The sequence below is a fragment of the Silene latifolia genome, chromosome Y (assembly GCF_048544455.1).
Source record: "Silene latifolia isolate original U9 population chromosome Y, ASM4854445v1, whole genome shotgun sequence".
In the NCBI taxonomy this organism is placed as follows: Eukaryota; Viridiplantae; Streptophyta; class Magnoliopsida; order Caryophyllales; family Caryophyllaceae; genus Silene; species Silene latifolia.
In genome coordinates, this window is record NC_133538.1 from 67,930,147 (window position 1) to 67,943,819 (window position 13,673).

The 13,673-nt window shown below is 36.3% G+C and overlaps 1 protein-coding gene across 12 annotated transcripts; it reads left to right on the forward strand.

Annotated features, from left to right (window-relative positions):
* Positions 1 to 2,890: 2,890 nt before the first annotated feature.
* On the forward strand, positions 2,891 to 10,943 carry LOC141626772 (reticulon-like protein B14). Of its 12 annotated transcripts, none has more exons than XM_074440430.1 (15): positions 2,895 to 3,469; positions 3,559 to 3,628; positions 4,568 to 4,619; positions 4,719 to 4,806; positions 5,219 to 5,540; positions 5,631 to 5,735; positions 6,244 to 6,323; positions 7,262 to 7,372; positions 7,540 to 7,635; positions 7,743 to 7,923; positions 8,267 to 8,331; positions 8,935 to 9,058; positions 9,332 to 9,451; positions 10,042 to 10,173; positions 10,718 to 10,943. In XM_074440430.1, exons 9-12 carry the CDS (start codon positions 7,543 to 7,545, stop codon positions 9,055 to 9,057), a joined length of 462 nt encoding a protein of 153 aa, XP_074296531.1. In that variant the 5' UTR covers positions 2,895 to 3,469; positions 3,559 to 3,628; positions 4,568 to 4,619; positions 4,719 to 4,806; positions 5,219 to 5,540; positions 5,631 to 5,735; positions 6,244 to 6,323; positions 7,262 to 7,372; positions 7,540 to 7,542; the 3' UTR covers position 9,058; positions 9,332 to 9,451; positions 10,042 to 10,173; positions 10,718 to 10,943. The 12 variants fall into 12 exon arrangements, 11 of the variants coding, with proteins under 11 accessions (XP_074296534.1, XP_074296535.1, XP_074296525.1 ...); XM_074440428.1 differs by having other exon boundaries at positions 5,250 to 5,540; XM_074440434.1 differs by lacking the exon at positions 4,568 to 4,619 and adding an exon at positions 8,641 to 8,683 and having other exon boundaries at positions 2,892 to 3,469; positions 4,680 to 5,540.
* Positions 10,944 to 13,673: the final 2,730 nt, after the last annotated feature.

Consider the following 13,673-nt stretch of genomic DNA (forward strand, 5'->3'; position numbering starts at 1 on the left):
AAACTAGGGCGTGAGATCACTCCCGCAAGTGATCCCACTCAGCCGAGAACGCATCTCGAGAACCATCAACAAACACAACCACAATCACAATCACAATCACAATCACAATCATCATATCAAACAACTAACTACAAAGACATCACCAATATCCCATTATGGGACTAATGCGAGTAGGAAATCCTACCTGGAAAGCACAACACGCAGACGGTATCTACAAATTTGTATTAAAACGGCTCCTCTACGAATTCTCCTCTTATCATACAGCACATAAAGACTACACATCACAAACTACACACCAAAACCCCCAATTCCTAAATTAGGGTTTAACCAATCTTAACAAAACATTATAAAAACTATATTAAAAGCTTACCCTCGACGCAAGGAACTCAACAGTCACGAATAACGACAAGAACTCGACTGATCAACTCGGAATTGCTAAGAATGCGATTAGGAAGAAGAACTAGTTGCTTTCTCTCTTAAACAGGGTTTTAGGTTTTGTAAAAGTGATTTAAAACAATGACGACGAAGCTTAAATACCTTAATCGCATAATTAACAAAACCCGAGAAAACTCCCATAAAACGGGACACTCGATCGAGTACCCAAGGTACTCGATCGAGTACTTCCTTACTCGATCGAGTGCCTGACTACTCGATCGAGTACCCAACAGGTCAGAAACTATTCTAAAACGCAACTTACCCTTACTCGACAGAGTAAGGCCTACTCGATAGAGTACCCCAAGACTTATAAATACGGAGTATTACAAATATGCCAGCCCCAAATCAATTTATTTCACCAAATTTATTATTCATCTTCATCATCAATCTTCAATTAATTTACTCTTTGCCATCTTCATCATAGACGCACAAGCTCATCTCCTTCCCCAAACTCAATCGTGGCTCATCACCATCGTCAATCGATCTTCACCATCATCAATCGATCTTCACCACCAGATCGACATATGGATTTTTTTGCATGAAGATCAGCATCATCAAAGATCATCATCACCATCATCGTTCGATCTTTTATTTACCCTCCTCAGTTTTTTTTCTCTCTTTTCTCTTGTGTAATTTAATGCATGATTTTGATTAAACCAGATTAAACCAATAGATCAAACGAAAATGATGATAAAAATTGAAACCAAATTCTTAAATATATATTTTAAAAAATGGTTCAAAATCCGTCAAAATTGAGTTTCTTAAATAGGTAATTTAAAATGTGGCTCAAAAAAAATATTCTCATAATAATCCTAATTTTATTTTTTCTGAAACTTACATTTTTATTTGGCAGAAAAGTATAAAGGGCAGAGTAGCAGAGCAAGATTGCAGGCGTCCTTTTCTTTTTGCGTGTCCTTTGTAATTTGTGTGTGTAACCAACCAGAGGGTGACACCCAAGAGGTCACCAACTGGGTCAACAATATCAATTGAGGGTGATCAACTGACCTTCAATTGAACTTCTTTGCAGAAGGTCATACTAATTTTCCAATTAGTTGATGATTAGGGGATGATTAGGGTAACCCAACAAGGTCATGACTTTCCTCATGACCTTGCTTTGCTTGGGAATGGTCTAAGTAGTGCAACCTCCTAGAGGCTAGACACTTGCAAAATATCATAATAATCCCCCCTATATAAAAGTGTGAAGGGGGGCTTAAGACTCTCCATTTTGTTGTGCACTGATGAACAGTCCAACTCCAACAATGAACAGTTGGATTTTGGTGTTTCTCATCCGTCGATCACTTGTACATCTTTGCATCTATACCCTCCATTCCTCCTTTCACTCTCACCACATATTCTCCACTTCTCACCACTTAGACTATACTCCCAGAGTATACTCCTCCATACTCCTCCATTTTTTTTTTTTAAAAAAATAACAAATATAGTAAAATATAAAAACTACCCACCCCACGTCCCCACTCCCTCATTTTACTCTTACCTCATCAAAAACAGTTACCACAAAACAAACAGTAGGTCTCCCTTGTGACGGGTCGGATATTACGACGGGTAATTTGTGAGTGGAAATGGGTAGAGGGGACAAGGTAGTCACCCACCCCATGTGCCCTTGTCTCACCCCCATGGATTTTGTGTGAGACAATATGGTACCCGTCGCAAGTTTGCGACGGGTATCTCCGTCGCAAAGGAGAATTTGTGCAAAACAAAAACCCCTTGTTTTCTTGCTCACTTAACCTTCCCTCCTATATTCACATATTCAAAGAATGTATGCATTTGTAGTCGTTTTCAATTGTTTGATCGGGTATGTTCTAATAATACATCAATACTCTAAAGTTAATTGAATTAAATTTATGTTTTATGTCAATATTCATTGTTAAATTGTTATATTAGGTGATTTCGGATTACCCTTTAATGTTAGATGTCTCATTATTCACAGTTAAATTGAGATCGGGTGTGATATTCATCATATGACTATCATATTCGCCGTCAATTTGATGAATATGTATTATCTATTGTGATATTCATCATATGTCACTATGATATTCATTTTACGTTTAGTGAATATGACAATGTAATCTAATGAATATGAGTTATGTGGTATGATATTCATTAAATGATACTATTATATTCACTTTTAATTAGTGAAAATGATAATGTAATTTGATGAATATGTACCATGTAGTGTGATATTCACATTATGATACTATTATATTCACTTTGAATTTAGTGAATATGATAGTGTAATCTAATGATTACGAACTATAAACTTGATAAATTCGAGTACAAATAGAAGAAAAATTGTTGAATTTGAAAATTTTTAAATTTGATAAATTGGGCAATTTGGAAAAAAGAAAAAGAATAAACATATAGTTATATACAGTAGTGGGTAGTTAATTTTGTCTTTTTTTTTAATGGGTGTATACTACTCCCTACTCCTGGGATTAGGATATAATTTGCTCCCTTCTCCATCTCCCTTCACAAACCATCCCTTCACAAACTTGCCCACCTTTTCCGGGAGGCTTCTAACCTCTCCCCTCAATTATTTTCTCCCCAAACTTCCATCATCACAATCGCCAATCACCACATCTCAGATAACATATAATTTCTAAGGTTTCATGATTACTCGACGCCCCCCAACTGCACTACAAGGCGAATTACTACCTTGGTCATCTCTACACATGGTGACGCCAAGTCGAAGAAGGTACAAACATTCAGCACATCACCCTTTAACAACAAATCCTACCTCAAAATGAAAGGCTTGAGGATCCTGATAACTACTCATTTACACTTTGGAATCATTTACACTTTGGAACCCCTTCACCTTGAAATCAATACAACTACCCCCGTAAAATTTCCATGATGAAGGACCTGCTCACATGAGATTTGCTTTGACATCATCCCCTTCCTCTGGTGATGATGATGATATTAACAATAATTGTTTCGCTTTCTTGTTCTTCCAAGGCTGGGCCTTTTCCTGTGTATCTTCCTCGCTTACTCCATGATTGTCCTTGCTTCTAATGTCGTAAGTATTCCTTCCAGATTTTCAATGTTTTGATTTTGTTTTTTTTTATTGAGTGATTTATTCGATTTTGGGTGGTGAACTGAAACCAGATCTTTTACGAGTCGTTTGGTGTGTCGTTTCAAGGACGATGGATTGTTTCTGAGAAAGACGGATATAATGGTAACTTCTTATTTCTCTTATTTTCAGTCTTGTAGATGTTCGTTGCGTTGTATCATATCGTCTGTGTTACGATGTGATTGTTGTAGATTTCAGACTATTACTCCCCCCTCCCAATCATTTGTTTACGTTTTTTGTCTGTGTAAAAAAATAATTGAGACGGAGGGAGTATAAACTTTTGGGTATTGATAAGTTGACTACCTTCATCTAAATATCGATAATTTAGATCCTCGAGCATGGCTCAGAATAAAAAAGTTGCTCAGTAAATCAAATGGTTGCTGCAAGATTTTGTACATCATTCTAAGTGATGGTACACCTATTAAGTTGTACTTTTTCGTTTGTAGTTCTTACAAATGATCATTAGATCAATATGTCGTCCTGTTTTATTTGTCAATTTTCATGTACTAACACAATGAACCAAGCTATAATTTTGAGTTCATACCACAATATGAACCAAGCTATTTTTAAATGCCAATGATTTATAGACAAGCAAGCCATAATTTTGAGTTCATATCACAATATGAACCAATCTATTTTAAAATGGCAATGATTTATAGCCAAGTGTGTATGCCATAAAGAAATTTAGCGGCTGAATTCAGTTCACATTTCAGTTAGAGGGAAAGGGTACTTCGATTGCAAAAGATTAGCTTTGGCAAACAGTGGTGAATTAGAAGTCAGGTAAAGATTAGTTTTGGCCTTAGGTTAGCTCAGGTTCAGGTTATAAAGGGCTAGGTCACTCGGGTCTTGATTATTAAAGTTGTGTTCGGGTTACTCAAGTTATTAAGCTTGTCTGTTTTTTTCAGTCAGTTCTGATCAGGTTAATTTCGGGATAGGTAATTTACAGTTGAGTTGATTGAGGTTCTGTACTTCTGTTATGGACTTTAGGTTGAATGCTTTTTTAGACTGAAGTTCTCTTCTTATTTTGCTTTCTGATTTTGACAGTGGGTCATCTCATCTAAAAATCAGAAAGCGAAATCAGAATAATTTTGAAGAGGTTAGTTAACATGGTTTATTTTCTTGGTTAAGTTCTTGAAAGTGGCAAACCATTTTACAGGATCGTTGGTTGATTTTACATTTTCTGCCTCGAGTATAGGATATGGTCGCTTTCTCTTGCTGTGTATTTGACGGAGGAAAGCAAGAGAGACTAGACATGGATGCAGCAAGAGAACGAGGTTGGAGAGGTAAATTTACAAAGCCTGGTAGGGTTACTCATTTTGGTTAATTATGCAGGCATTGCAGAACTTCTTGACAATGCAATTGATAAGGTAATGCTTCTTCTTGGCAATACTCCATTGTTTGGGTGGTTTCTGTATCGTCGGAAATGGAACTTATTGTGTGTGGTTGAGACTGATTTATTATTTATTCTTTTTTGGTAGATAAACTAAATGATAGCCTGTGTGCATGATCATTTATTTTAGCTCTTTTCCCTTGCTCTCGTTGAACCACAGTTTATTCTTTTGTGCCTAATAGCTTTTTCGGCCCTATCTTCTATCATTTCCATCACACCTTTGTCGATCAAATACTGTTGAGGCATAAAAAACATCTCTTTTGATACTTAAGATCTACCATTTTTTTGTTTGCTGAATTTAATAGATACAAAATGGAGCCTCTTTTGTAATTGTAGATGAAATCTCAAATCCAAGGGATGGAAGCCCAGCGTTGCTTAGATGGGTTCATATGTGAACAATTAATTCACAATTGAGTAGGCAGATTGGTGAATTAGGAAATGTATGATTCTCCTTATAGAGCTGTCAAAGAGACGCATTACGCTCAGGAGACATGGTCATCGACTCCTCATCCTGGTCAAATGATCAATGGATTGTCCATGTTTTCTCCTGTCATGTACTGCTGCACAAACACTGCAAAACTTCGATGCAAGGATGAGACGATGAGTTTCTTAGCTACTTATAACAAGGTTTTCCATGTTCCTCGCCTGGTGATTTCTTTTGGCAGTGTCCTCTAAAAGCTGAGCATGAATTATTTCATTTATTTGTGCTTTTTGTAGGTGGTTCACCAAGTAGACTGATCGGCAGGAAGAGGGGGAGCATTAAGCTGAGGGATTACAATTTGTCAGTGCTCCGTACGCAACAACTCCACTAAGTGCAAAGATGTATGTTATTGATTCACTGAGCTGAACGCAGCAAAGATGTATACTGTTGAGAGTCCACTTGAATATATTTGGGCTCCTCAGAAGTGCTGCAATTTATCTGACCAAACATGTAGTGAGCAAAGATGTATCCCTCCCTTCCCGTCCCCTCCCTTTACCTCCAAATCCCCTCATCCAAACAAGGCCTTGGAGCATACGTGTTGTCTTCATACTTGATAGTTATTATGTTAAAGCTTATTTTGAGGTACTGTGGTAGAAAATTTGGCATATAAGCTACGCTTTCTTGTGTGTCATTTACCTATATGTTCAAGTGAGAGTCGGGATTAGTATCACAAATTTGTCTAAAATTTTACCATGTCGAGTTAGGAAGCAATTAGCTACTACAATCTCGATAAAATGATTTGTCGAAATAATCAGTGTTTGGGTAAATCTATGAAATGTTTCTGTAAGGTCTACCTGGATTATTTTTCTGAATGTCACTTTTTAACAATTTCTGTACATCTGTTAACAGAAACGAGTGCCTGCTCGCTCTGGATAATCTCGCGCAAGCCTTGTTGATAGGTCCATTCTTCGTCCTGCTCGAAGTATCAGGTATCATCTTCACTTTATAATCTGAAAGTGTGCTGACTGCCTTACCTCAATTTCATTAGTCTCTGTTTGATTTTGATGGTGAAAGGATATCAAATTTGAGATACATTTAGTTACAGCTTTGTAAAAACAGGTGTGTAGGGTTTTGTACACCGGCTGAAATGCGAATGTTCATTTGAGAAGTCCAAAAGAAAGATCATTTAAAGAAGTTCAACTGAAGATTTGTATATTGACAACTACTTTGTATAGCTTACAGTTTTTTTGGTGGTACAATAACTTAGCTTGATGATGTTGCGGATGCTCAATTTAAGGTTGATTAGTTATGGTGCAGCAGCAGATAAGGTTAATGATGGAGGGTAGTAATGGAGGATGTTCCTAATTTGGTGTTTTGATTTTTAATAGGAAAGTTGGGCATAAGCTATAAGGTATACTGAGTGAAGTGAGTGGTTTTGTTTCGATAAGAGTTGCTCCGTGGTATAATTGTTTTGGAGGCATGATTTGGAGTGTTAACTAAGGTAATTTGTTAATTAGTTAATAACCGAGTCTGGAAGTAAGTAAAACATGATTGGGAGTCAAATACGGTGTGAGTTGGGATATATACACTCTAATGTAGGTGGTATTTTGTAATAAATGAAATACATGGTGGTAATTTGTAAAATACGATAAATAGTAGGTGTAACTAACAATTTTCACTAATTTTTACGTCAACACTCGTTAGTATAGTTGTTAGGGAGTGAGTCCAAGCCCACACCACGGGTTAGGGATGTGCGAGTTAGGGAGGCCGTGCTGAGTTTTGATGGCCCTAAACCAGGTAGACATGAGAGGGGTGTAGGCCAGCGGGCCGCGGGTGTGCGTTGGACGGGCCAACAATATCTTGAACCGGTTGTGTGGGCCGGGCCATCCTGCACGTGTGTCCAGGTCTAACTTAACTACTTATGCAGTGCATTAAAACAGGGGCACGTGAAGCAACCTGAAGGACATGCCAATTCAAAGCCTCAAGGACATTCCAAAGCCATCCCTTCCTTCTCATAATACATTTCTTTGCTAATAAAGTAAGCTACTTAAACTTGGTTAATCTCATATTTAATCTCATATATTTAATCTCATAAATTACATGTATATAACCTCACTTCATAACATTAAATCTACAGAAACACAATTAACTTACAACTTACAACTTACAACAACAAACAATTATTGATTATGACGGTCTATTCAGAATATGATGTTCATGCTGCGGGCTCATCACAGGCAGCAGCGAGATTTTGGTTGGGTCCAAACCGCCCATTGCATTCCATTATTGGAAGCGGCAGAGGTAACAAACTAAAATTATGTTAATTCCGAGTTTCCGACTTAGACATATATGACGATCAAGAGCTCGTACAATTGCGTTAATCAATCTTGCATTCTATTTTAATGCAGTTGCTGATGTGTTATTATGGAGGAACAAGACTTTATCAGCATCAATACTTGCTGGGTTTAGCACAATATGGTTTTTATTTGAGGTGGTTGAACTCCATTTCGTCACCATGCTTTGTTACATTCTTATGCTTTCTATGCTTCTCCTTTTCACCTGGATTCAAGCTTCTAACTTCTTTAAATGGTACTTACTACTTACATACCCTTCATTTCTTTATACTTTTTGGTTCAATCTCATTTTGTCGCATAAGAATTGCATTCCGATATTCATTTATCCCCTAACGTTGTTGGTAAAGTCACGATATCTACCCTCCTTTTAACAAAAATGTCCCTTGGCTAACTTAAACAGTACTACGACGACGCCGTTTTGTAGTTTCACCCTTTTTTTTTTCATTCTTATTTTCCCTGTTTTCTCATATTTTTCCCCCACACCAATCCTCACTTTCTCTTTTCCTTTTTCTCTGTGTTCCCTTTCCTCTCTCATCACCACAAACACCTTTTACTTTTTGTATCTTCAAAATCAAAAGACAAATACCAGATAATCGAGATTGCGAGGAGGATCTTCCGACATTGGTTACGTCTCAAATACCAGGTAATTAGAATAAAGGCTTAACCTTTTACCTTCACTTCTTCCCTTCTTCCTTTGATTTCAAGGTCTCTTTTCTTTTTCTGGGGTTCAATTGCATTTTCTCCCTTTATGAATCTCGATTTTTTTATATTATTATATAATACTCGTATTCAATTAGGAATGAGGTAGCAGACTTCGGGGATGATGGTTTGATTTTGAGTGTTCCATGTCTATGAATTCATCAGTTACTAATTTTGGGTCGTTTATATTTATGATTTTGTTCCAGTAAAGTTTGTAGATTAGGGTTTCAATTTTATGTTATTATTTGTACAGGGGCTTCAATCATTTCATATTAATCCTCTTTGATTCAATTTTGGTGAGTTTCAATGTTTCCTTTCTTCTTTTTCTACGGTTTCCTTGTGGTATTTTATAGTTCATAGCTAATTATAGGTTTCGTTGCACACTATTTATTTATTTTTTTTATTTTTTTTTTATTTTTTTTATTTTTTTTGCTTTGCCCACTGTTACAGACTAGGTTTGATAATATTTAACACACTTTTGTTCCGCATTTGTCATTTTGGCTGATTTGTCGCTGATCCTTTTGAGATATTGTTTTTTTTTTTCCAGGGGCTAGGGACCTTGTGTATAGAAAATGCTCTATTTCGAAGAGGTAGACAATCTTGTAAAGCAAGAGTTATGGTACTGAGTGTCATCAAGCCATCCAACTCACTGAAGATCCACATTCCTTGAGGTTTGTTCCTTTTTTTTTTTTTAAAGTGATTTTGTTGACTAAGAATTGTAGAGTAAAGATACTGCTTCGGTTTGAAAATAATAACTATCAATCTTGAGTCTTGAACATTATGTCTTAACTTCCCGTTTGTATGCGTTTCTGTGTTTGTTCTGTTCTTCACAACTTACATGGCCATGGCATGAAACATTCAGATACTGTATGCTGCTGTATATGTTCATTTTTAGACCTACAGGATTACCCTTGTAAAATAATGTTAGTGTTTTAATTCTACAGGGATATGTGGATTTTGTCGTTAAGACCATTTTTAGAATGAGATTGAGAAGGCAGTAAGTGCAAAGAAACCGAAGGTGAAGAAAGACGAGGCCGTCTTCGCTAAACAGAAGGCCAGGTTAAGTGAGTTCTCTTTTTAAAAGCTTGATCCCACATCCTCTTCCTATCACATTCGCTTAAGCAACTAGCAGTAGGTCTGTCATCTTACACTCATTATTTGGTGGATCACTGTTGAGCAACCATAAATTGGTTATGATTGAAGATGCTACCTCCCGGATCTAATTTTTATATGAATATAATTGCTCGACCCTGAAACCTTTTTTTGCCATAAGGCAATGTGAGCTAGAGATGGAGACTTGGAGTATAAGCTAGAAAAAAAAAACTTTAGGTATGACTGAATAGTGGGTTTGCTTTATTTTAATTCTTTTTATCTGGAAGTTTATTTGATGTTTGATTTTATTTAAAAGGTTAAGACTTTAGTTGTGTAAGTGTTGAATGGTTGAAACTATACGAATTTGATTGATCAAAACTTAAAATTGTTGTCAAAAGTTTCGGGTAGAGGGAGCATTGTTTTTCGGAAGGATTGAGTAGAAGCGGCAATAGGAATATTGTCTTTTGTTAGCTTAAGTTCATTATCATTGATAGGGATTTATCCCAGATTCATGTTTAATTAATACAGCTACTAAATATTTTTTTTTTTTTTTTTTGTGAAGCTTTTAGAGAAACTTTGGAGTAGAGAGCTCATGCGAAGTTGTGGATCCACTTAGGAATATTGTCTTTTGTAAGCTTAAGTTGTCCTGGTTGCTTCTGCCATGATTATGATCACCTTCTTCATTATTCTAAAGGTATAATGTTCCTCTTTTTATTTGTTTGTTTCAGGTTCCATTGTTTTTGGGTTTGATTGTTGTTTTTGGCAAAACCAGGACTTATACTAGAAGCAATCAAAAATTTCGACTGAAAATCCCAAATTTACCATTGTTTAGGAGGTGGTCAGTACTCAGTAGTGAAGTAACCATGATTTATATTTGGGGGAGGTGAATTGTTAATAGAATTACGTAAACTAAAAAAAAAGATTGAAAATTTTCGCGGAAGATATGAATTTTTATTCCTCGAGGGATCAACAGCCTTTGCTAGGCCTTTTTAGATCCGTCATTAGTGGTGAGTTTTGTTGGATGATACAATGCTTTTATATTTGATGCTACTGAATACTCTACACTGTATACACAAACAATTTCTGAATATGTTCTGAGTTAGACACAACCGGCTTTTAGAGCCAGCCCACAAACTATTTGGAACAATTGCTAGCTTATGTCATGAAACAGCCGCTCTTTGCCTTTCAATTTAGTTTGCATTCTTTTAAGATACTTATATTTTTATTATTATTTTCAGAAAAATGCAGGATCTAAGGAAGCTCATGGATTGATTGTGTCAGAGTTGGCGAATTGATAAATGGAGTTAGACAAGTCGGTTTGATAGTGGCTTCGCGTTTCTTGCGAGAAATGTCTTAAATTGGTGTATGCTAACCTTGCTACCTCTTTTTGAGTACAATGAGACTGTATTTTCACAAGTAGTTGTTTTCCACGATATATCTTTATCGGCTCACGTGCCTTCCACAGTTCCGCTTGACGTTCCATTACATACACTATGTTCGAGGACATTTAAGTGTATTCCACACTATTCAGTTACTCCCTCGAATGTTTCAACCTCTACTAATCTAAAGATGCACGAAGCCGCCTATGCTTGTTCATGTTGAAAACACTACTTATCCTTTGTTTGACATTTAGAAGAGTTCCGAGTCCTTAAGACCTTTGTAGCAGAAGATGATGTGCGTTACCTGTGTTTACAACGAGCTCAGTGTATAAGACCTAGGCATATCAGGGGTTAATGCACATCAACCACTGCTTCCTACATTATGACCACCTCATATCACCTACACGGGTGCACCGCATTAGGGGTAACTGGGAAAACCATTATTTCAGCTTTCATTTTGTAGACTTTGTCAGAACATTTACCTAATTTCAGCTTTCATTTTCCTCATCTACCGTGAATGGTGTGATTGGTATTTGAGCACTAACATCCGGTAAACACTAAATGAAGGTTTTGTTGTCACCTAGAAATTACCTGGAGTACGTGTTATATACGTCATCAGCGAAAGGTCTTTTTTTCCTAATACGGTTCAATCCTCTTACCAATTTCGCTTCACTTCTGATATAATCCAATAATCACTAGCTTTAAACTTTTCGTTATTAAATTTGAACGAGTTAGAAAATTTGCTAGGCATACAACTCGCCAGTCATAATATCTTGGGGTATCGCGCAACAACTTACTCTAAAAAAAAAGGACGACTATTAAGTTTCCTGACTACTCTAAGAGTGTCTTATCTATGTGCCCACTTCTGTATCTGTATAGATTGAGACGGCGTGAAATAAAACGTTTCCAGTGTTAGTTAATGAACAAGGCGTAGTGTCTGTTGTAATATGGTTGTCAGTTTGTTGCTAGGCATTAGTGTCGGTTTGTAATATCTGTTGGTAGCTTCATGGTCGTAGTATGCTTAACGAATGAACCAAGTTTTAACAAATATTCGTCACTTTATTGCCTCAAATTAAACAGACTGGTACTAAATAGAGTTTATTGCCTCAAATTAAACAGACTGGTACTAAATAGAGCTTTAAGAAATAGAGTGGAATAGGAATTCAAATCTTATAATCTTATCTTATAAAAAAAGGGGATTGACGTCTGACACAACTTTTAACCTGCTTCTATCCTTCTATGACATCATTATTTACAAAAAAGCCACTTCCTCCTATATTTTTGTAATATCTTTCTCATCCGACGCCTTTACTGATTATTAAACTTTCTCATAGCTCCACTCTTGCTTCTCTCTGCTGCCCTATTACCCAATATTTTGGGGTTTGAATTGTAGCTGAAAGTTGAAGGCGTAAAATTAAATGGCATGAAATGGGTTTGAATTATCGTTCCCCAACAATCCATGGAACATTCTGTACCCCAAGTCTATCTTCAGTAATGCTTTAGTGTCTTCCCTACATGTATCCCTATTAAGTCCGTCTTCTGGTTTCCTAATCCCATTTTCTTTCTACTGTTTTTTTGTTATGTTAAAGTATAATTTAGACTTACCTAACTCGGAATACTACTGTCAAAAGAATTAAATGATTTAACTTATTCAACTCTACGCCTTCGCCGTATTCAAGTTGCCTACTTAGGTCACTTTCTTAGTTTCTTGCGTTGCTATTTTTGTTTCATCATTTGCTGGTATGCCATAGATTGCATCACAAGTTATAATGGTTTTTGGACATTTGATACAGACATTTTCTTAGCACGACTCTATTTTCCACGTTTGCTCATCAGGTGTTCGATGAATTGTCCCAATTAAAACTGAAATGCTCTTTCTTTAAGGCTCCCTGTCATTTTCCCCCCTCATTCCCCTTCTATCTAATGGTAGTTCAAGTAACTATTTTAGGTTGGTTTAGTGTATGTTGCAATCTTTTTATACAAGTCATATTTTCATGTCCATGGTTTAGAAATTATCACATAGCTTTGAATCGATTATAAAGTTGACTTCTATGACATCATTATTTACAAAAAAGCCACTTCCTCCTATATTTTTGTAATATCTTTCTCATCCGACGCCTTTACTGATTATTAAACTTTCTCATAGCTCCACTCTTGCTTCTCTCTGCTGCCCTATTACCCAATATTTTGGGGTTTGAATTGTAGCTGAAAGTTGAAGGCGTAAAATTAAATGGCATGAAATGGGTTTGAATTATCGTTCCCCAACAATCCATGGAACATTCTGTACCCCAAGTCTATCTTCAGTAATGCTTTAGTGTCTTCCCTACATGTATCCCTATTAAGTCCGTCTTCTGGTTTCCTAATCCCATTTTCTTTCTACTGTTTTTTTGTTATGTTAAAGTATAATTTAGACTTACCTAACTCGGAATACTAATGTCAAAAGAATTAAATGATTTAACTTATTCAATTCTACGCCTTCGCCGTATTCAAGTTGCCTACTAAGGTCACTTTCTTAGTTTCTTGTGTTGCTATTTTTGTTTCATCATTTGCTGGTATGCCATAGATTGCATCACAAGTTATAATGGTTTTTGGACATTTGATACAGACATTTTCTTAGCACGACTCTATTTTCCACGTTTGCTCATCAGGTGTTCGATGAATTGTCCCAATTAAAACTGAAATGCTCTTTCTTTCAGGCTCCCTGTCATTTTTCCCCCTCATTCCCCTTCTATCTAATGGTAGTTCAAGTAACTATTTTAGGTTGGTTTAGTGTATGTTTGCAATCTTTTTATACAAGTTATATTTTTATGTCCAT

Excerpts from the sequence above, each read along its gene's own strand:
- LOC141626772 (XM_074440424.1), top strand. The coding sequence starts at position 7,543 with ATGATGTTCATGCTGCGGGCTCATCACAGGCAGCAGCGAGATTTTGGT. Across the intron at positions 7,924-8,266 it reads GCTTCTAACTTCTTTAAATG|ACAAATACCAGATAATCGAG; the intron begins GTACTTACTACT and ends CAAAATCAAAAG. Across the intron at positions 8,332-8,934 it reads GGTTACGTCTCAAATACCAG|GGGCTAGGGACCTTGTGTAT; the intron begins GTAATTAGAATA and ends TTTTTTTTCCAG.